Genomic DNA, 22,773 nt, shown 5'->3' with positions numbered 1-22,773 from the left:
TATTTACAGAAACAAGAAAGTGACATAACTAATCTGTATACTAAAATTCTTCCAAAGCATTGCACTGTACGTGATAAAACAACAACAGCAACAACATGAGAAGCAACACCATTACACCAACACCATTCTGAGCCACAAACAACAAGAGTACACTAAAACATTAAAAAAAATAAATAAAGAATAGAAACAGTAAAAAATGAACGAAAACACAACCAAAACAATTAAAGACGGAAATGAACCAAAACACACAAAAAAAAATTAAACAAGAAAATCAAAAAATAAATCAAAAAAACAAATCAAAGTCACAAATAGAAATAAATGAACAACCCCACCACCACCGCCACCACCACCACCAGACCGCCTCCCCAGACCCCCCTCAGGTACAGATGGTGCCGGGAAGACCTCAAGTATTTCACGATGTCCTCTACTTGCTTCCTGGTGCTTTGCTTGCTGCCGGAGTTCTCGATCACAAAGTCGGCCATCTTGCATTTCCTCTCGAGTGGCATCTGGGCTTCAATTCTTGCTATGGCCTCCTTCTCTGTGTAGCTGTTACGGGACACCAGACGCTCCAACTGTAGCTCGTCCTCACTGGGGGGGGGGGTAAAATTAGGTTAGGTTAGGTTAGGTTAGGTTAGGTTAGGTTGGGTTGGGTTAGATTGGGGGGGATGTGATTGGTGGATGGAGGGAAGGAAGGAGGGAAAGAGAGAAGTTGTTGACTGGAGAGAGAGAGAGAGAGAGAGAGAGAGAGAGAGAGAGAGAGAGAGAGAAACACAACAAACTGGTCAGTCTTACCAAGTGACCACGATAGTTTTGAAGAGGTAGTTGGTGCATTTGTTACTCTCATACAGCAACGGAAGGTCCAGCACCACAAACTGCTCCCCTGAAATGATACACACACAACCATTACACACACACACACACACACACACACACACACACACACACACACACACACACACACACACACACACAGATAACCACACACCACAGCTCCCTACAAACATAATTTTCAACCAACAAATGCACACACTTAGAAATCCACACACAGACAGACAGAAAAAAAAACATTGATAATTAAACTCGTAAAGCATAAAAAGCACAGAAAAACATTGATAAGTTACACACACACACACACACACACCTTTACATAAGTAGTGGATGACCTGCCACTGTATCTCCCTGTATATCTCCGGGTGTGTGATCTTGTTGATGATTCTTCGCTTCTCCATGTCCGCAAACACCACCTGCCCCAGCCGCTCCCTGTTCACCTCACCTGCACACACAGAGAGAGGGAGAGGTGATAGTGTGTGTGTAAATAATAGTAGTAATATACAGTTTATTTGAATTACGGTACACACATGCTGAAAAATACATAGGGTGGATGGCAGGGAGGCTTAAATGTGTGTGTGTGTGTGTGTGTGTGTGTGTGTGTGTGTGTGTGTGTGTGTGTGTGTGTGTGTGTGTGTGTGTGTGTGATTCAGTGTTTGTCTCCCTTTCCTTCACGTCAGCAAGACAAGGCAACACACCTGACTCGTGGAACACCTCGTCACCAAACGCCGCCTTTATCTTGCTCCACGCTCTCTTGCCGGGCTCCACCACTGCACAGACAGAGAGAGAGAGAGAGAGAGAGAGAGAGAGAGAGAGAGAGAGAGAGAGAGAGAGAGAGAGAGAGAGAGAGAGAGGTTACCAGTTAGTACTTATTCCTTCACTGTATAACTTGTGGTCTTAAATCATTTCTTTCCTTACGCTTCAATTAATACTTAGTCATTGTTATTATTATTATTATTATTACCACTACCACCACCACCACCACCACCACCAACACCACCACTACTACTACTACTACTACTACTTCTACCACCACCACAACCACCATCAACTATCCTTCACAAACACACACAAAAACACACAAACACACACACACATTCCCCTCACTCTCTCTCTCTCTCTCTCTCTCTCTCTCTCTCTCTCCCCCCTTACCTTGTCTAGCAATAAGGTCGGCATCCACTACAGGCACTCCCATTTCCCTCATCATGTCGCTAACCGTGGTCTTCCCGGAGGCTATACCCCCTGTCAGCCCCACCAGGAACATTGTAGCCCCTCTGTAATCCCCTGTGGCAAGACTGGGGCTGAGAGAAGCTTGGGAGACGCTGGGAGAGGGCTGGGAGAGGTCTCGGGTACAGCTGGTGAGGAGAGATTGTAAAATAATAAGTTACATCTATTTATTTCACTCTGTCTGAACCACCAGGAATATTGTGCCCTCCCCTGTGGCTCCCTGTACTCCCCTGTGGTAAGATTAGGGCTGGGAAAGGATAGGAGAAGCTGGGAGAAGGCTGAGAGAGGCTGGGAGAAGGCTGAGAGGGGCTGGGAGAGGCTGGGAGAGACTGGGAGAGGCAGAAAGAGGCTGGGAGAACAGGAGAAACTGGGAGAAGGCTGGGAGAGACTGAGAGAGGCAGGAAGAGGCTGGGAGAGGCTGGAAGAGACTGGGAGAGACTGGAAGAGACTGGGACAGGCTGAGAAAGACTGGGAGAGGTTGGGAGAAGACTGAAAAAAGCTAGAGAGGCTTGGGAGAGACAGAGAGGTTTGGGAGAGGCAGGAAGAGGCTGGGAGAGACCGGGAGAGACTAGGAGAGGTTGAGAGAAACTGAGAGAGGCTGGGAGCGGCTAGAAAAGACTGGGAGAAGACTGAGAGAGACTGGGAGAGACTGGGAGAGGTCTTTTGGCAGAGCTAATGGGGAGAAAATATACAGAAAGTTAATTTGAATGTGTGGATTGAAATTTAATGGGTTATTCATTTGTTTTAGTGGGTGTTTTGTTGGTTAATGGGTTGGAAGTGGTAATGGGTTAATGGGGTGATACATAGATAGATTGTCTAGTCTACGTGTTGATTAACAGGTAAATGGAAAGATCAAAATGTCCACTAATGGGTTGTATAGCTGTTTTAATGGGTGTTTTGTTGGTTAATGGGCTAAAGGTGGTAATAGATTAATGGGCTGACGAATACCTAGATAGTTAATTGAGCCTATTGATTAATTAATAGATAAACAGATATATAAAATGCCCATTTCTGCCATTAATTCTTAAGTTAATGGGTTAAAAAACATTGATAGACAGATAGATAGAAAGTCATACCTACATTCGTTATAAGACAGGTAAAAATAGGTAGATAAGTTGACAAAATAGATAGAAAGGTAGATAAAGTACTCGTTCCTGCCATTAATTTTGAGGTTAATGGATTAGAAAGGTTGACAGACAGAAAGTTATACAAGTGTTGATTAAAAGACAGGTAAAAATACGTATAGGTAAATAAATTAGATCAAACAGACAGATGGATAGATAAAATACTAGTTAATAGATTATAAAGATGATAGATAGATAGAAAGTTATACCGGTGTTCACTAGCAAAACAGGCAAACATGTGGATAAAATATTAGTTCCAGAGTTTAATTCTTCTATAAAAAACAGAAAAGGAACACATATGCACTCGTAACATGCCAAAAATCACTCAAATAGAAAAAAAAAATCGTTTCACTCACAATTAATTTTTTTTTGCAAATTAACCCAAAATAAAGCACTTGGTAAGGCTTTCACGTGTGTTTATGGCTAATTTATATATTTTCCGCCTTTTTTCTCGTATTTTCCACCGTCTAGTTGTATAGCATCCTCTTGTCCAGGAAAGATTGTCTCCTACCCTCTCTCTTTCCTAGAAATCAGCTGGGAGTGTCTATAGTGCTGTACGGTTTCTCTCTTTCCAACGGTGATTTTATTATTTATTTTGTGTTTTTTCCTGGTTTTATGTATTATTTTTGCTTTTCTTATTTTTTGTTCTGGAATTGTTTTAAGATGGATGTTTTTTTGTTGTATTACTGATTTTCATTGGGATTAAAGTTTGGGGTTATTTATTTTGATTTTATACCGTGGGTTTATTGTTTATTATATATTTTGTGCTTTTCCAATTCTTATCGTTTTATTTTGTCTTCATTATTTTTTATTTTGTAATTCATTAAACTGGGTGTTATTTGTGTGTTTTTTTTCCTGATTTTCATTGGGGGTTCAGGGTGTTGGGGTTATTTCTTTTTCCTTCTTCCTTCCCGTAATATATTGTTTTATTTTATATCTCCACAATTCTTCTTATTTCCATGTATTTCCCTCTTCTTTGTCCATTTAGTGTTTTTCCTGCCAATATAAACTTTTTTTCCTAATTGTCTCTTTTTTCCCTTCTTTCTTCCTGTAATATATTGTCAAGGTTTATTTCTCCATTTTCTCCTTAATTTCCTTGATTTTCCTGCGTTTTCCTGTCAATATAACCTTTTCTCCCTTCTTTCAATATTATGCTTTTCCTTAAAACATCATAATTTGTGGCTTTTTCCCCGTTTACTATGTCTAGCTCTTTTCCCCTTCTTCCTTCATGTAATATATCGCCCCTGCTTTATTTCCTCATCTTTCTCCTTGTTTTCTTGATTTTCCTTATTTTCCTCGTGTTTTCATATAAATACAAACTTTTTCATTCCTTCCTTCAATTAGCCAATATAACAATGACGCAACATAAACAAACCCAGCTGACTTTATGACATGGCTTTATTTTCCCCTATGGTGGCTTTGGATTAGGAAATAGACTTAAAAATGACATAGATAGACAAATGATGAATAAAGAGGAATGAGAGAAGGGAAATAATGAAGGAGAGAAGGAGAAACGCGAAAAATTAAATGAAGGGAGGGAGAGAGAGAGCGGAGGACGAAGAAAAAGGAGGAAAGAAGGAAGAGGAAGATTAAAAGCAAAGATAACAAAAGCAAAAGATAAGATAAGAATTTGTGAAAGGAATCCGGCGTGTTGGGAAAGTTTGTTCAGTTATTTAATGAAAGATTGAAGAAAAACTGGATTCCAACACGACTATAACTGATTGCAGGTTAGTGTCTCTCTCTCTCTCTCTCTCTCGTTTGGTGAAATTGTTTATATTTTTTATTTTTAAGATGGAAGTTATAAAGGTGATGTTTACAAAGATATTTTCAAGACTAATAAACAACATTTCTAGTTTGTTTTTAGCACATTAAGTTTGTTTTTTAGCGAGTTATTTGTCACATAAGTTCCTGAAGCTGTATAGAATCACCAAATAGTCACCTGAAGGAATGTGAAAATGTGTCATGCTGTTATGGAGATTAAAGCAGACTTAATATAGAACTCACACACGCTAACCTAACCTAACCTAACCTAACCTAACCTAACTTTAACATAACTAACCTAACCTGACTTTAACATAACCTAACCCAACCCAATTCAACCTAACCAAACTTAACCCAACCTAACTTAACCTAACCCAACCAAACCAAACCAAACCTAACCTAACCTAACCTAACCCAACCCAACTTAACCTAACTTAACCTAACCCAACCCAACCTAACCTAACTTAACCTAACCCACCCTAACCCCACTTAACCTAACCTACCCTAACCTAACTTAACCTAACATCTACCCCCAGTGGTAAAGAGGCAGCGGGAGGGCAGGGCGTCATGGCAGCAGCGGCGGCAGCGGCGGTGAGGGTGGGTGTGTGTATCTTCCTTGTATTCATCACCTACTTGGCACGCCCTGGATCTTCTCTCTTCTCCTGGCATCCCTTCCTCATGTCCCTGGCTGTGAGTGTTGCTGTGGTGCTGTGAGTGTTACTGTGTGTGTGTGTGTGTGTGTGGCTGTTCTTTTTTTTTTTTTTTTTTTTCTAACAAGAAATTCATTGAAACTTTGTGTTGGATTTAGATGTTATAGATTATTTTGTGTTGTGTGTTGCTGCTGTTGTTCTTGTTTTTCATTTTTTTTTTATCTGAAACTCATTGAAATTTCATGAGGAATTAAGAGTTTATAGATTATTTTATGTTGTGCATGTTGCTGTTGTTGTTCTTTTACATCATCACTTTCATTATTAACTAGAAACTCATTGAAACCTTTCCTCGTGTCCCTGGCTGTGTGTGTGTGTGTTTCACTGTTTGATCTGGTGCAGTCTCTGACGAGACAGCCAGACGTTACCCTACAGAACGAGCTCAGAGCTCATTATTTCCGATCTTGGGATAGGTCTGAGACCAGGCACACACCACACACCGGGACAACAAGGTCACAACTCCTCAATTTACATCCCGTACCTACTCACTGCTAGGTGAACAGGGGCTACAAGTATCTCCACCCGGCCGGGGAATCGAACCCCGGTCATCTGGCTTGTGAAGCCAGCGCTCTAACCACTGAGCTACCGGGCCGTGTGTGTGTGTGTGTGTGTGTGTGTGTTGTATTGTTGTTTTTGACATTATTGCATTGTTGATATAGAAGACAATAGTATCTGATGCTTTTGACACTAGAAAAATTATGTTATATATATATATATATATATATATATATATATATATATATATATATATATATATATATATATATATATATATATATATATATATATATATATATATATATATATATATATATATATATATATATATATATATATATATATATATATATATATATATTCATATTATTATTTATTTTACTAACAGTCTAACACTTCCAATGCTGTCTAACTATAGAAGATTAATTAAGTCTTGTTTTCAGCTTGTATTGCACTGTCAAAACTGTCTGACTGATATCCCAACTGCAGTTTCTGTGTGGAAATTAGCATTGTAATAACCTAACCCAACCCAATGCAATTTAACTTAACCTAATCTATCCTCATCTAACCCAACCTACCCAACCCTAACCTAACCCAACCCAACCCAAACTAACCCAATTTAACTTAACTTAATCCTAACCTCATCTGACCCAACTTAACCCTAACCCAAACTATCCAACCCTAACCTAACCTAACCCAACCAAACCCAGTCCCACCTAACCTAACCACTAAGAGAGCCCCACAGTTCACAGGGTTGATGTCGGAGGCTGTGTCAATCTTCACCAGGCACAGTTTAGCATCAGGGCGTCCTCACAGCACCAAGATCACTGCACACTGGGCACTATTAGCAGCAGCGGCGGCAGCACATGGCCTGGGGTATGCTGCGATATACTACACCAAAGAAAGCAAGAATAAACCTCACCTGACCTCGTGGCATGGGTTATTGGGGCTGGCAACCTCTATTTTACTGTGGGGTCAGGTCACCATTGGGGTTGTTGCGAAATATCCAAAGGTCGTTGAGAAATTTGTGTCTTTAAGGTCAATAAGGTCAGGTCATTCGCTCTCCGGGTCGCTGTGTTTTTGTTTAGGGATGGTGTGTGTGTGTGTGTCGTGCTGGAGTGACTGGTTCCAGGGTGGTGCGGAAAAGTTGGGTGATTTTGGTGTGTGGTGTGTGTGGGGTGTGGTGAGTCTACATGTGGTGCTTCTGTGTGTGGTGTGCAAGAGACATGTCACCAGGTATGTGTGGAAGTAGTGGTGCTGTTGTCATTGTTGTTGTTGTTGTTGTTTTTCTTAAGGTATGTAGGGAAATGGCCAGTCAATCAGTCAGTCAGTCAGTCAATCAGATGTCACTTCTCTCTAAAGCCAACATGTTCCTTCCTTTGCCAGTTAGTCATTTCATTTTTCTCTAGTGTGGCAGCAGTAGAAGTGCTAGTAATATAAGTATAAAGACTATTTTTCTAGTGTTAATGGGATCAGAAACTATTGTCTTTTATATTTAGGACATAATAATAATAATAATAATAATAGTAATAATAATGATAATAATGCATTCCTGTTTTCTAATAATCACAATAACAATGCATTAATTTCTCTAATTATATAATGACTCCATTTTTGTAGTGTTAAAAGCATAAAAGGATCAGAAACTACTGTCTTTTATACTAAGGATGTAATAATAATAGTGATAATAATGCATTCTTTTTTTTTTTTTTTATACCATGTGGGCTTTTCACGGGAATTTATGGGCTAAAGGGGATACTTTTTAGGGTACCTCCTATCTTAAAGCCCACCCGCTAGGAAACCGTTGCCCTGAGTGAGGAAGCCCAACCTACACTCAGACTGTGGACAGGATTCGAACCCGTGCGCTTGGAGACCTCTAGGATGCATTCCTTTGTCTAATTATATAAAGATGCTATTTTTGTAGTGTTAAAAGCATATAAGGATCAGAAACTACTGTCTTTTATACTGGGGATGTAATAATAATAACAATAATAATGCATTTCTTTGTCTAATTATATCAAGACTATATTTTTCTATTGTTAAAAGGATCAAATACTGTTTTTCTTATATTTAGTGTGCAATGATGGCAATAGTAACAATGCATTCCGTTGTCTAATGGGAAAAAGTAGCAGAATGCGTTGTTTTGTGTGGTGCTGATGTTCTTGGGGGGATAAACAAGACAAACAACATTTCTTAAGTGTGTTTGTCATTTTAGTTAAGTGTTTTGTTGAAGTTGTTTGCTCTCACAGTGATAAACAACATTTCTTGACAGTTTTTCATATTAGTTAGGTCTTTTCTTGAAGTTGTTTGATGTTACAATGATAAAAACATTTCTTAAGTGTGTTTTTCATATTAGTTAGGTCTTTTGTTGAAGTTGTTTGCTCCTACGGTGATAAACAACATTTATTTAGACAGGGTTTCATATTAATTAAGTGCTTTGTCTAACTTGTTTGTTCTCACAGTGATAAACAACAATCTTAAGACAGTTTTTCATATTGAGTGTTTTGATATCTTTTTTTTCTAGGTTTTGTGTGGGTTACCTGAGTTTGTGGTTAAGATGTGTTACTAATTGGTCATTCCCGAGGCAGGTGACACAGCACACCACCACAAAGCACACTACAACACCTCAATCTATTCCTTATGATTTTTTTTCTTTTCTTTTTTTTTCCAATGAATTTTTTGGTTACAATTAAAATGATGTTTTGTCTAAGCTTTTTTGTTTACTCTGACAGTGATAAACAACATTTCCAAGTGTGTTTGTTATATTAAATATGTTTTGCTATATAATTTGTTTGCTTTGACAGTGATAAACAATATTTCCAAGTGTGTTTTTCATATTAAGTGTCTTGTATCTAATTTGTTTTTCATATTAATTAAGTGCCTTATCTAATTTGTTTGCTCTGACAGTGATAAACAACATTTCCAAGTGTGTTTGTCATATTAATTCATTTGTTTCCTAAGTTTTCATAATAGCAAGATGAGTAAAGTGCTAAACAATTGTTCTTAAGTGTGTTTCTTTCATATTAAGTGTGTTGCATCTGAGTTGTGTTCCAGGCATGTCACAGCAGCAGGAATGAGTCAGTGAGTGTTTGTGTGTGTTGCATCTCTCAAAATTGTGTTCCAGGCATGCCACAACACCAAGAATGAGCTAATGTGTGTTTGTGTTGCATCTCTGTAAATTGTGTTCCAGGCATGCCACAACACCAAGAATGAGTCAGTGTGTGTTTGTGTGTGTTGCATCTCTCAAAATTGTGTTGCAGGCATGTCACAACACCAAGAATGAGTCAGTGTGTGTTGCATCTCTCTAAGTTGTGTTCCAGGCATGTCACAGCAGCAAGAATGAGTCAGTGTGTGTTTGTGTGTGTTGCAGCTGCTCTCAAACTCAAAATGTTATGTTATATAGTCGATTTATTCATTTATTGGCATTTTTAAGTATGTTTCTCTTCAAGACATTCATATTTTTTTGCACTCTCTCTCTCTCTCTCTCTCTCTCTCTCTCTCATTAGCAAAGTAAAAAAAGAAGAGAAATAATAACTAAATAAATGAAAGTAACAAGAAATGAAATGAATGGTTACAGAAACATTCATTTTCATTAAACAAAAAAAAAATAAAAAAAAATAATTAAATAGAGAAATAAAAAAAAGAAATAGAAAAAAAAGAAGAAAATTAACAAATGAAAGGAAAGATTACAAAAACACTCTCTTCATTCACTGACAAAACAAACGAAATAGAATAAAACAAGATCAATAAAAACAAACAATTACGGAAATATTCTCTTTATTTATTTAGCAAAAGTGACACAAACAGTACAAAATAGAAACACTTTTTGGGCCAACACAACGCAACACCTTAACAGCAACTCAGGCACACCACTCTCTCTTCCTGGAGGTAACTGTGGAGAGAGAGAGAGAGAGAGAGTAAGAGTGTGTGTGTGTGTGTGTGTGTGTGTGTGTGTGTGTGTGTGTGTGTGTGTGTGTGTGTGTGTGTGTGTGTGAGTGAGTGAGAGTGATGCGTGTTAAGAGTTCAGAATTTTTATCCTTTTAGTAACTCCCTGGATTATGAGAGAGAGAGAGAGAGAGAGAGAGTAAAAAAATAAATAAATCCACAAACCACTAACCTAACCAAACCACCCCAATACCTCAAAAAAAAGAAAGAAAAAGAAAAGAGAAAGAAAAAAGAAAGGAAAACAGAGATGGAAAAAAGGAAAAAAAGAGAAAGAGAAAGAAAGGGAAAACAGAGATAGAAAAAAAATAAATAAATAAAACACTGCCTTAACCTAACCAGCCTTAGTACTGCTACTATGGAGAGAAAGAGGGTGACATTCTCCTATAAAATGAGACAATGCGCGAGAGATTAGAGCGAGTGAGAGAGAAAATAGAGAAAGTTTTGTGGCCGTAACCCAAACTAACCTAACCTAATCCAATCTAACCTAACCTAATCTAACCTAATCTAATCTATCCTAACCTAACCTAATCTTCCCTTAACCTAACCTAACCAACCCTAACTTAATCTAATCTAACCTAACCTATCCTAATCTAATCTTTCCTAACCTAACCTTATCTAACCTATCCTAACCTAATCTTCCTAACCTTTATCTAATCTATTCTAACCTAATCTTTCCTAACCTTATCTAATTCATCCTAACATAACCTTTATCTAATTCATCCTAACCTAATCTTTCCTAACCTAACCTTATTTAACCTAACCTAGCTTAACCTCCCCTACCCTAACCCATGCTATCCTCACCACTCCCCAATACTTACACATGAAGGGAACACTTAGGGCAGAAGCTTCCCCCGCAGAAGTGACACAACCGCTGACACACATCGCACAGCTTACACTCGCAGTAATGGCACGATCCCCATGGCTCAGACGACACCCGACGACACCCAACACACGCACTCACACCCACACACCCCACTGGCCGACACACCTCACTTGTGCTGGCCTGCTGAAGACGGAGGGAGAGAGGAGGGGTGTGGTGAGTGTTTGGGTGTGTTTGGGTGTGTTTTGGGTGTGTTTTGTTGTGTTAGTGTGTTTGGGGATATTTTGGGAGTGTTTTGGTGTGTTTGGGAGTGTTTTGGTGTGTTTGCAAGTGTTGTTAGTGTGCTCTGGTGTGTTTGGGAGTGTTTTTGGTGTGTTTGAGAGTGTTTTTGGTGTGTTGGGGTGTTTTAAGATGTGTTTTGGGAGTGTGTTTAGTGTGTTGCGGTGTGTTAAGGGTGTTTTATGGTCTGTTTTGGGGTGTTTGGGAGTGTTTTTGGTGTGTTGGGGTGTTTTATGGTGTTTGGGAGTGTTTTTGGTGTGTTTAGGGTGTTTTAAGATGTGTTTTGGGGTGTTTGGGAGTGTTTTTGATGTGTTTAGGTGTGTTTTGATGTATTTAGGGTATGCTTGGGGTGTGTTTGAGAAGCTATTAGTGTGTTTGGAATGTGTTTGGGATGTTTTTAGTGTGTTTTGATGTTTTGGAATGTTTGGGTGTGTTTTTGATGTGTTTGGGCATTTTATGGTGTGTTTTCGGTGTGTGTTTGGGTGTGTTTGAGTGTGTTGGGATGCTTTGTGTGTGTTTTATGGTGTGTAAGTGTGTGTTTAATGTGTTTTGATGTGTTTGAGATGTGTTTTGGGTATGTTTGGAGTGTGTGTTTGGGGTGTGTTTGAGGTGGTTATTACTGTGTTTGAAGGTGTACGACTACCCCCCCTCCTTACCTGTGCATCCATGGAGGGCGTGCCAGTGTGCCATGGGGGGTGAGGAGGAGCTGCTGGAGGTGTGGAGAGGAGGAGGAGGAGGAGGAGGAGGAGGAGGTAGTGGTGGTGGTGGTGGTAGTCTCCATTGTCTCTGTTGCATTTCCATTGGGTAGATTTTTGGCGCCGGAGAAGAGGAGGCTCAGGGTGCGGTCTGTGGAGGAGGAGGAGGAGGAGGAGGAGGAGGAGGAGGAGGAGGAAGAGGAAGAGGAGGAGGAGGGAAAAAAAATGGCTTATTTAATCTTATACATGTATTGATATTTATGGAGGAGGTGAAGGACGAAGAGGAAATGAAGAGGAGGTGGAGGAAGAGGATTGAAGGTACAAGAGGAGGAGGAGGAATGAAGATGGAAGAGGAAGACCAGAGGGAAGAAGAAGAAGACAAAACAGACACAAAAAAAAAAAGAAAAGAAAAATCACATGAAATTAAACTCTCTCTCTCTCTTACTATAAACTTCTCTCCTGTTGCAGTGCCACCTGGCCCCTTCCTGGCACACCTGCACCTTGGGTTGAGGGGCACAGCTCTCCTCGAAGGGACATGACCGCTTGGGCATCGCTTAAGCGGCCCCAAACACACAAAAATATAAAAAATGATAAAATTTTAGAAGTTTTTTGTTATCACAAGCGCCAAGTATTCGCCATTTTGTACGGGTTCACTAATTCACATTATTTATCTATTTATTTATTTTTATTTTTGCGTTTTTTTAGTGTTTAAATTGTAGAAATGTATGATTAAATATTTTTGCTTTGTTTTTTTGTCTTTATTTCTTATTTTTGTTTTATATTTTATTGCTTTCTATTTTTCCTATCATATTTCAAGTTTATTTCTGTTTCCGTGTCTTATTTGTCTCTTTTTTATTATTTATTTGTGTTATGAAGTGTGGAAAAGGTGTAAAAATGTATGATTATTTTTTGTTGTTGTTTTTGTGTCTGTTTCTCCTTACCAACAGATTTGATATTTGATAAGTTTATTGTTGAAAAAAAAGTACAACTAAGGAGATGGGAGGAGCCTGCCACCCATCCCCCAAACAAATGTTCATAGAAAACTAATGTACTGCAGTACAAAAATAAATAACCCTAAGTATAAGGCAGTAGCAGCGCGACCCCAAGCATTCCCCACTGGGGGTGGTGCAGGCTTGAAGATGGTCCGCTGGGCTGACTGGTCACCACTCACTCACCAGTTGCTTCACCAACAGAGGGCTGCCCATGCGTGGCCCCAGGTGAACGTGGCTTGTAGGGGCAGTGACCAGACTGGGCATTATGGGAGCCCAGACAGTTGCAGCACTTGGGAGGGAACTTAAGGCTCTGCGATATTTTCTGGAAGCACACATCAGAGTCGTGAGAGGCAGCACAGTAGCGACAGCGAGGATGGGCTGCCCTGCACCTCCATGCCTTGTGCCCCCACCGGCTGCAGCGGCGACACAGGTCAGGTTCTGGAGCGTAAGCAGTGACACGTTTCTGGCCATACACTCCTGTGAACCTCACCATCTGTGGTATCACACCACGCACTGCCCCGAGAAGCTGTGGACGAGAGGCCCCGCCTACAGTCCGCCTCTTCAGCCAGAGAAAGCCTCAGGTTCCTCTAGCAGGTTGACATTCACATATGTGGGCACATCATGAATAATGACAACACGCGACTGCCTCTCAAAAGTGTCCAGACTAACCCCGTTAAAACCGTCACTCGTCAGCTTGGCAGACATTGGCGCGTCTATAAGGGTGATGTAGGGGGCATTCCTACCTTACTTGAACAACGGTGAAGCGTCAGGGTGTTGACGAAGGAGGCCCATGTACCACTCATACTTCCGTGCCGTAGTAGTAAGGGGACAGTCACCTGGGAACCGCAGACGAATCCTACGTGGAGCAACCTCCTCACCTGAAGAGGGAATGGTCATTTCCCGTTCTTCCATCATGAGGGCAGGTTCCTCACTGTCGAGTGCAGCAGCAGCAGATGACCTTGCTGGGGACTGAAAGCGAGGCCATTATAATTAAATAAAGACTTACAGGTGATTAAATGAATGTAAATAAATGTAATATATGAGTTTTTTTTTGTTTATTGCTGTTGTTTAAAAGCCTCAATAAACAGAGCAATAAGCATGGGCCCTCCCATTCCCCTGAGCATGCCACGTCTCCTCCTGCTGAGGGTACTGACAGGAAAGGTCCCCTCTCTACTCCTAAGGAAACATCGGCCGCTGACAAGGTAACTGCTATGGACTGTGCCCCAGTGGTGTCTGCAACATCTGGCTCCACCACCCACTCCAGAACACCCTTGCTCCTGGGACTATGGACCAGGGTGCCTTTAATACTGTGGTGAGTCGGTGCAAAGTCTGGGGCAACAAGTGTCTCTCATGATGCAGCGCTTGGACACCATCACTGCTGCATCCTGCCCTCAACATGGACTGTAAGCCTTTTGTACCTTAACTTGGAACATTAATGGTTTACGCACTCGTTTCCCTGATTTCCACTCTTATGTTATATCCAATAAGCCTGATATTGTTGCACTGCAGGAGGTTGGTCCTGAGGTGCCAGCACTGCGGGGTTATGTGTCTTATGTTCTCTCCTGTGCTGATGGCAGTAGCAGAGGCCTGGCAGTCTATGCTAAGCACGGACTTCCCGTCACGCTTAGGGACAAAGGTGTAAGTAATGGCATAGAATTCATTATTATGTGTTTACATACTCAGGGTGAAGCCATCCTGATAGCTAATCTGTATGTACATGCCGGTGGCTTTCATGTTGCTCACCTCCCAGAATGTGTACTGGAAGAAAAATCTATTATAATGGGGATATTAATGCCCGGCACAGGGACCTTGGGAGTTACCAGACGACAAATGTGAATGGTGCGCGGTGGAAAGCTTTTCTTGATTCTGCTGACAATGTTATGCTGACTGGTGATAGTGTTCCCACACATGTTCAGGGTGGCAGGCTAGATTATGTAGCCTTTATCAATTTCCTTTGCCTTCTGCTGAAACTCATCTCCTCACATGCCTCCTCAGTGATCATTTTGCTCTGGAAACCACTTTTCTCCTTAACACTGCTCCTTACTTACAGCGGCCTCGGCTCAAAGTCCCAACAGCACGCTTGCCCCAACTTGTTTTGTGCGTCAAGAATTGGTATGCTGTAGCCAAACGTACCTTTACTGATGATGACTCTTTGTATCAGGATTTGCTTTCTACAATTGTAGAGTTTGTCACTTGTGGTAGGATGCCTACCCAGGCACCTGCCAGTCCCCCTCCTACTTTTGCTAGAGACCCACTCCTCATCACCTGTCAGCAGAATTTAGCAGCTTACCAGGCCCGTTGGCAACAGGACTCCTTGGACAGTGATGCTCAAGAGGTTATGGTTGCTGTGGCGCGTCACTTGACTGAGCATCGTCATCAGATGCGTCAGAAGTATTGGGGTGCCTTTTTAGCTAAGGTTCATTCAACCAGAACACTAACTGCGCTCTAGTCCCATGTCAACCGCATCCGGGGTAAAGGTAGGAAAGCTGCCACTGTCCCTGACCCTGCCAGTACAGCACAGGACTTACTGAATACTTGGCATTGGCTAGGCTCCCTGCCTCCCACAGAGATGCCCTTGCTCGCCACAGACCTCACAGACAGGCCAGCCTGCAGTGTAATGTTTCTTTACTTGATGATACTTGTGAACCAATTACTCATGATGAACTCCTTTGTGCAGTCAAGCAGGGCCAGTCCACAGCACCTGGTCAGGATGGCCTTACATATGATATACTTAATACATTGCTAGTTTTGCCAGAAAATCCTATATTAGATCTTTTTTAACATGTCTTATGCCTCAGGATGTCTGCCTCCCTCATGGAAAACTGCTGTTATCATTCCTATTCCAAAGGGTGATGGTTCTTTCAGGCCTATTTCTTTAACTAGTTGTCTTTGTAAGATGATAGAGAGAGTCATATTAAGACGGTTACTTTATAAAGTGGGGGATCTTCTGTCGCAAAACTTGCATGGTTTTATGAAGGGCCGCTCTACCAGTGATTGTTTTATTAAGTGCCTCAGTAATGCCAATGTTAACTGTCGTGCCTTTATTGATCTCAAGGGTGCCTTTGACAAGGCCAACAGGGATGTCATTCTTGAGGAACTCATGTTGAAGGGTGTTAAAGGAAAGTTATTGGGGTGGATTTGGGATTATTTGTGTGACAGGAAGGCAAAGGTGTGGCTCCAGGGGGCAGTCTCTGCTGAAGGAATTTTGACCTGGGTACACCGCAGGGGGGTGTACTCAGCCCCATGCTTTTCAATATACTTATGGATAAAATTGCCAGATATCCTTTTCCCCAGGGCACAGAGGTAATTGTCTATGCTGACGACATCTTGCTACAGTGTAATGCTCCTCGGACCCTTACCTCGGCCTTAAGCCATCTTGAGTCCCTGTGTACTGACATGGGCCTTGTCATCAATGAAACTAAAACTAAATTTCAAGCAACTCCCAGAGTTTGCAGACCACCAAGCATAAATTCCATAAAAATCAGTCGTGTGCAGTGCTATAAATACTTGGGAGCTCAACTCGGTTTTACTAAGGATTCTCACTGTATTACCTATGTTCGCAATCAATGTTTGTTACGGCTTGCTCCCCTACGAGTGCTAGCTCACAGGGGCTATGGTGTGGGTATCCCAGTGCTTAGGATGTTCTACATTTCTGTTATCAGGGCTTTAATAGACTATGCTGCTCCAGTCTTGTTTTGGTATAGTCCAACACAGCTGAAACCCCTTGAGTACATTCAGAATGAGAGCATGAGAGTAATCTTAGGCTGCCCCAAGACTGCAAAGCTTGAAGTTCTCCGAGCAGAATTGGACCTCCCCACCATTGTTTGTCGAATACAGGAAATCACCTGCCGTGCACTGTGTCGGATGGCATGTAATGGTGCCAGCCAACCCTTGCATTCCCTTGCCCACCTTCATGCTAACCCCAGGGCCCCTGCTAACTCTTACTTGAGACAGCTTTTAACATCACTAACCAAATTTGATGTCATTGACTCCTACCTCAATGTTGTTACCACCTCTTGGAGACCTCACAAAGTCGTGTAGATATAGAAAAACTTGCTGCTCCTAAATATAACTGGTTCCCACATGAACTTAAAGATCTTTTTATGCATAAATTGTCTAACTACTCAAGGGTGCAGGCTGTACATGTTTACTGTGATGGTTCAGTGCATGGCAGCAAATCTGGATGTGGCCTGTTCATCCACAACTACACCTCTCCCTCTGAATACACTGACACTGAGGTGTCCAAGAGGCTTCCTGACAACCTGTCCTCTACAAGGGCAGAACTATATGCCATGCTAGAAGGTTTACAAATTGTCCTTCCTTTGGGGAAAGATGTTTACTCTTTTTGTTGATAGTCAGGGTGCCTTATATTCATTGTTGTCTCCTTCCCCTGTTGATTGTGATCTCATCAACAAGTGTCTTGGTGTCATTGATCTCTTGGAGAGATAATCTCAGAGTATGTTTCACCTGGGTGCCTTCTCATGTTGGCATTTCCCATAATGAAAAAGCTGATGTTCTTGCCCGTCACTCCTTACTGAGGACATTGCTGACTGTCCTGTTGAACACACTTATAATAACATCAAGGGTCAGCTTAAACGTCATGTTTGCAGCACCATTGCTCATAACCTTGACACTTGTTATGGGAAAGGCAGTCCCAGTTCAGTCCATTATGTACATGTCTCCCACACCAGCAGTGTCACCTATGGCAGGAAGAGTGCCGCCCATGACCTTGTTGCTATGCGTCTCAGGCTGGGTTACAGGTACTATTGGGAGGTCAGTGGGGCTGCTGCTGTGCCCTGTAAGCTGTGTCACAGTCCTGCAGGGCACACACTTGCCCACTATGTCATGGAGTGTCCCTTGCTGGTGCATTTCCGCCCACAGGGGAACTGGGACCTGCCACCAATGATAAGCTGGTTCTTCAACAATGACATCATCCCTGCCATCCTCAAGGATTTCACACTTTTTGTTCCACCTTTGTAAATAATGTAAATATACTTAGGGTTATTTATTTTTGTACTGCAATACATTAGTTTTCCATGAACATTTGTGTGGGGGATGGGTGGCAGGCTCCTCCCATCTCCTTGGTTGTACTTTTTTTCAACAATAAACTTATCAAATCAAATATCAATTATCATCATTATTTATTCATTTTAATATTTTATCATATTTATATTCATTTAAGTCTTGTCTTTATTTATCATTATCATTTATTTTTTTGAAGCCATTTTGATACAGGAATGTGTGTCAAGCTTTTTACGGAAATGGCGTAAAAAAATCTACGTTTATTTACTTATCTAATTATTAACAGCCTGATTTATTATTAATTTATCTCTTTCTTTAGATCTTTATTGAGTTATTAGCAGAGTAGGAAGAACTTTCTAAAGCCATTTTGAGATAAGACTAGGAACGTTTGTCAGAGTTTTATACGAAAATGGCGCCCCAAAATATACGTTTATATCCTTATTTAATTATTAACGGCCTCATTTATCCAATTATGTGTGTTATTATTGATTTAACTCCTTCTTTAGATATTTGTTAAGGTATTAGCAGAGTAGGAAGAATTTTTAAAGCCAATTTGAGATACTGCCAGGAACACTTCAGGAAATGGCGGCAAAATATCGACGTTTATATATTTTCTTATTTAATGATTAACGGCTTTATTTATCCCTCACTTATCCAACTATGTGTCTTATTATTGATTTATCTCCTTCTTTAGATCTTTATTGAGTTACTGGAAGAGTGGGAAGAACTTTTAAGACTTTCATACGAAAATGGCGCCAAAATATCTACGTTTATTTTCTTATTTAATGGTTAACTGCCTCATTTACCCCTCATTTATCCAATTATGTGTGTTATTATTAATTTATCTCCTTCTCTAGATCTTTATTGAGTTATTAGCAGAGTGGGAAGACTGAATATAATAGAAGAAACGGGGAAATTGTGTTAACTTGACGTAATTAATGCTTGAAGTAAATGTATGGCCTGAATTGAATGCAAAAAATAGAAATACGAGATGATATTGAAGGTAAAACTATAAGGAGGTGGAATAAGGTGGAATAGGGAGGAATAAGATAAGATAAGATGGAATAAAGTGGAATAAGATGAAATAAGGTGGAATAAGATTAAATAAGGTGGAATAAGGTGTAATATGATGGAATAAGGTGGAATAAGATGGAATAAAGTGGAAAGGGTGGAATAAGGTGGAATATGAAGGAATAAGGTTGAATGAAATAGGAATAAGATGAGAAAATGCTAAAAGTAATATGAACGTAGGTAAAGAAACAAAAAGAAGGCAAAAGACACAATAGTAAGGAAAAATAAATAAGAAAAAAATAAAAATGACAAAAAATAGAATAAGGTGAAGTAATAATAATAAAAGTAAAATATATGCAAAAAAAAAAAAATAATAAACATGAGACACAAAATTAAGCACGAAAAATGAATAAGAAAAATAGTGGATACAATAAAAAGATACAAACAGTTAAAATAAGAAGATAAAAGCAATAATAATTAACTATAGATAAAATAAAGAAAAAAAATCTCACACTAGTAGTTACACACAAAAATAAGCCAAAAAATATAACAAAAAAATAAAAGATACCAAAAACTTGATAAACAGTTGAAATAAAGAAGATGAAAGCAATAATAACTAACTATAGACATAATAGAGAAAAGATATCACACTAGTAGTTACACACAAAAAATAACCAAGAAAAATGAATAGAAAAAAATAAATAACCCAAAATAAAACAAAAAGACCAAATAAAATAGGAAATTAAATTATAACTAGATAAAATAGAAAAGAACCCGGCACTAGTTACACAGGCGGAGGGTTCTGGGTAAGGGAGGGCAAGTGGCCAGTCGAATCCTCAGTGTGACTCGAACTATCAGAGGGGGAGGGTATATGCCGCCTGAGCTCCGTGTAGGCGTGGTTGTCCTGAACGCAAATGTCAGTGTATTAGTGGGCGTGCGGGTGTGCGGGCGTGCCAGTGGAGTGACCTCGTGACCTTGTGACCTCGGCAAGTGGGAGAGGCGCCCTTACCCTCCCCCCCTCTGGTTAAACTGTGAAGAGTGAATTTGGCGGGTTTTAAATTTCACTCCCTTTAAATTATTTTTTTTTCGTGGCGTTTTAAATTCGCTGTTTTTGTTTATTTGTTTGTTGTTTTTATATTATTGTGGTGGAAAAAAAATTGGAGACATTGTGGTGAGAAAGTGGAGTTTAGTGGAAGAAAAGTGGAAAAATGTGGATGAAATAGTGGATCTGAGAAATTTGGTGGATATTTAAACGCCAAATTAACACACACACACACACACACACACACACACACACACACATATGTAGATCTAACTGTGTGCGTACATATGTGTGTGTGTGTACGTGAGTCCTTACACATACACGACGAACGCACAGTGAAAATTGCGTGCGTTCGTGTGTGTGTGCGTGTGTGTACGTAATAGTGTGCGTGCGTGCGTGCGTGCGTGAAGGCTGTAGTGCCACAGAGGACCACCTTCTGCTGCCACCATCTCTGTAAGTGTGTGTGTGTGTGTGTGTGTGTGTGTGCACGTGTTTCTCTCTCTCTCTCTCTCTCTCTGTGTGTGTGTGTGTGTGTGTGTTTTCTCTCCTCTTCCTCCTCCTCCTCCTCCTCCTCCTCTTCTTCTTCTTCTTCTTCTTCATCTTCGTCTTGTCCTCCTCCTCCTCCTCCTCCTCCTAATCCTCCTCCTATCTTCCATTTCCTTCCTTAATCACACATTTCTCCTCCTCCTCCTCCTCCTCCTCTTCCTCCTCCTCCTCCTTATCTCCAATTTCCTCTGTTCATACCCCACTGTTCTCTTCTGCGCTCCACGTGTCTTCCCTACGAGAGGAGGAGGAGGAGGAGGAGGGGAAGAGGAGGGGGAGGGGGTCCTTTGCTAGATATTAGGTGGAATGTGGACTGCCTTGACTTTCATTGAAGAGGAAGAAGAGGAGGAGGAGGAGGAGGAAGAAGAGGAAGAGATTATTTTTGGTATCTTTAGTTATTGTTGTTTTTGTTTTCTATATTTTTTTTCGTTCTCTCTCTCTCTCTCTCTCTCTCTCTCTCTCTCTCTCTCTCTCTCTCTCTCTCTCTCAAAGTTAGTAAGAAAGAAATACACACAATTGCTAGTTAATTTAGTCTCTCTCTCTCTCTCTCTCTCTCTCTCTCTCTCTCTCTCTCTCTCTCTCTCTCTCTCTCTCTCTCTCTCTCTCTCACACACACACACACACACACACACACACACACACACACATATTTAACGTGTGTGTGTGTGTGTGTGTGTGTGTGTGTGTACAAATAAATTGTTGTTCTAGTTGTTTTTGCTCTTCTTTTTTCTTTTTCTGTTTTTTTTGTTAATTAATTCACTATTGTATCTCTCTCTCTCTCTCTCTCTCTCTCTCTCTCTCTCTCTCTCTCTCTCTCTCTCTCTCTCTCTCTCTCACATTGATCAATAGAAGGAAAGACCAGTTTATAGTTTAAGATTCCTAAGTGAGTGTTTCCTCCTCCTCCTCCTCCTCCTCCTCCTCCTCCTCTTCCTCCTCCTCCTCCTCCTCTTTTAATCCTCTCCTTCATCCTTCTTCTCTCGCCCGCCTTCTCTTCTTTCTTTCTCCATATTCTCATTCTCTCTCTCTCTCTCTCTCTCTCTCTCTCTCTCTCTCTCTCTCTCTCTCTGGGTGACATCTGGTTCTCTCTCCCTCTTTTCCCAGCTATCTCTTCTCTCTCTCTCTCTCTCTCTCTCTCTCTCTCTCTCTCTCTCTCTCTCTCTCTCTCTCTCTCTCTCTCTCTCAGCGTCAGAATCGTAACCCGTGAGTCAGAACGCAAATGAGTCACTCTCTCTCTCTCTCTCTCTCTCTCTCTCTCTCTCTCTCTCTCTCTCTCTCTCTCTCTCTCTCTCTCTCTCTCTCTCTCTCTCAGTGGAGCATTCACGCCAGGTGCATTGTGGGTAACTCCCTCTCACTTTATTTATCAACACCTCTCCTCCTCCTCCCCCTCCTCCTCCTCCTCCTCCTCCTCCTCCTCCTCCTCCTCCTCCTCCTATCTTGTCGTCTTCCTCATTGCCGCTCTCTTGTTGTTGTTGTTGTTGTTTTATTCTTTTTACTACTACTACTACTACTACTACTACTACTACTACTACTACTACTACTACTTAGATAAGAATGTTTCTGTTCAATCTCTCTCTCTCTCTCTCTCTCTCTCTCTCTCTCTCTCTCTCTCTCTCTCTCTCTCTCTCTCTCTCTCTCTCTCAGGTCGGAAATGGTGTAATATTTTTTAGTGACGCATCAGTAGTAGTATTAGTGGTGGTGGTAGTAGTAGTAGTAGTAGTAGTGGTGATAGTGGTGGTGGTGGTAATAGTAGTAGTAGTAGTAGTAGTGGTGGTGGTGGTGGTGGTGGTAGTAGTAGTAGTAGTGGTGGTAGTAGTAGTAGTAGTAGTAGTAGTAGTAGTAGTAGTAGTAGCAGCAGTAGCAGTAGTAATAGTAGTAGTAGTAGTAGTAGTGGTAGTAGTAGTAGTAGTAGTAGTAGTAGTAGTAGTAGTAGTAGTAGTAGTAGTAGTAGTAGTAGTAGTAGTAGTAGTAGTAGTAGTGGTGGTAGTAGTGATAGTAGTAGTAGTGGTGGTGGAAGTTGTTGTTGTTGTCGTTGTTGTGGTGGTGGTGGTGGTGGCGTAAACATTCTTGTCTTAACTGGTTCATCTCTCTCTCTCTCTCTCTCTCTCTCTCTCTCTCTCTCTCTCTCTCTCTCTCTCTCTCTCTCTCTCTCTCTCTCTCTCTGTTCAACAAGCTGAAACTTGTGTCCACGTGTTTGTGTGTGTGTGTGTGTGTGTGAGAGAGAGAGAGAGAGAGAGAGAGAGAGAGAGAGAGAGAGATTATTTTATGAACGCTCTAATCAC

General features: G+C 40.9%; 4 protein-coding genes across 5 annotated transcripts in view; 2 read left to right on the top strand and 2 right to left on the bottom strand.

Moving 5' to 3' along the window:
- Nucleotides 1-22: 22 nt before the first annotated feature.
- LOC123514160 (dephospho-CoA kinase-like) lies at nucleotides 23-3,731 on the bottom strand. Its single transcript, XM_045271812.1, has 6 exons — nucleotides 3,536-3,731; nucleotides 1,981-2,183; nucleotides 1,527-1,598; nucleotides 1,142-1,273; nucleotides 793-880; nucleotides 23-588 (listed from the first exon to the last, which is right to left on the bottom strand). The coding sequence occupies exons 2-6, from the start codon at nucleotides 2,090-2,092 to the stop codon at nucleotides 303-305; spliced, it is 690 nt and encodes a 229-aa protein (XP_045127747.1). The 5' UTR covers nucleotides 2,093-2,183; nucleotides 3,536-3,731; the 3' UTR covers nucleotides 23-302.
- Nucleotides 3,732-4,591: 860 nt separating this feature from the next.
- LOC123514546 (transmembrane reductase CYB561D2-like) lies at nucleotides 4,592-9,147 on the top strand. Its single transcript, XM_045272478.1, has 3 exons — nucleotides 4,592-4,906; nucleotides 5,477-5,630; nucleotides 6,891-9,147. Exons 2-3 carry the CDS (start codon nucleotides 5,508-5,510, stop codon nucleotides 7,395-7,397), a joined length of 630 nt encoding a protein of 209 aa, XP_045128413.1. The 5' UTR covers nucleotides 4,592-4,906; nucleotides 5,477-5,507; the 3' UTR covers nucleotides 7,398-9,147.
- Nucleotides 9,148-10,914: 1,767 nt separating this feature from the next.
- LOC123514551 lies at nucleotides 10,915-13,510 on the bottom strand. 2 transcript variants are annotated; one of them, XM_045272493.1, is made up of 3 exons: nucleotides 13,060-13,510; nucleotides 11,846-12,035; nucleotides 10,915-11,096 (listed from the first exon to the last, which is right to left on the bottom strand). In XM_045272493.1, the coding sequence occupies exons 1-3, from the start codon at nucleotides 13,367-13,369 to the stop codon at nucleotides 11,048-11,050; spliced, it is 549 nt and encodes a 182-aa protein (XP_045128428.1). In that variant the 5' UTR covers nucleotides 13,370-13,510; the 3' UTR covers nucleotides 10,915-11,047. The 2 variants fall into 2 exon arrangements, with proteins under 2 accessions (XP_045128428.1, XP_045128432.1); XM_045272497.1 differs by having other exon boundaries at nucleotides 10,915-11,093.
- Nucleotides 13,511-19,738: 6,228 nt separating this feature from the next.
- Nucleotides 19,739-22,773, top strand: part of LOC123513103 (protein mothers against dpp-like) — a 30,208-nt gene continuing 27,173 nt past the window's right edge. The window contains exon 1 of the mRNA XM_045269977.1: nucleotides 19,739-20,404. The gene's annotated coding sequence lies outside the window, so the exon portion shown is untranslated. The remainder of the gene's footprint in view (nucleotides 20,405-22,773) is intronic.

This window comes from Portunus trituberculatus, chromosome 5, assembly GCF_017591435.1.
Source record: "Portunus trituberculatus isolate SZX2019 chromosome 5, ASM1759143v1, whole genome shotgun sequence".
NCBI lineage: Eukaryota > Metazoa > Arthropoda > Malacostraca > Decapoda > Portunidae > Portunus > Portunus trituberculatus.
Note: the sequence above shows the minus strand (reverse complement) of the source record. Positions and strands in the feature narration are given on the sequence as shown.

Coding starts and splice junctions, on each gene's coding strand:
- LOC123514160 (XM_045271812.1), bottom strand. CDS start 2,092: ATGTTCCTGGTGGGGCTGACAGGGGGTATAGCCTCCGGGAAGACCACG. Junction 1,599..1,980: donor CGACCTTATTGCTAGACAAG/GTAAGGGGGGAG, acceptor CTGTCTGTGCAG/TGGTGGAGCCCGGCAAGAGA. Junction 1,274..1,526: donor CGAGGTGTTCCACGAGTCAG/GTGTGTTGCCTT, acceptor CTGTGTGTGCAG/GTGAGGTGAACAGGGAGCGG.
- LOC123514551 (XM_045272493.1), bottom strand. CDS start 13,369: ATGGTGAGGTTCACAGGAGTGTATGGCCAGAAACGTGTCACTGCTTAC. Junction 12,036..13,059: donor CTCTGTTGGTGAAGCAACTG/GTGAGTGAGTGG, acceptor CCTCCTCCACAG/ACCGCACCCTGAGCCTCCTC. Junction 11,097..11,845: donor CGCCCTCCATGGATGCACAG/GTAAGGAGGGGG, acceptor CTCCGTCTTCAG/CAGGCCAGCACAAGTGAGGT.
- LOC123514546 (XM_045272478.1), top strand. CDS start 5,508: ATGGCAGCAGCGGCGGCAGCGGCGGTGAGGGTGGGTGTGTGTATCTTC. Junction 5,631..6,890: donor CCTTCCTCATGTCCCTGGCT/GTGAGTGTTGCT, acceptor AGAGCCCCACAG/TTCACAGGGTTGATGTCGGA.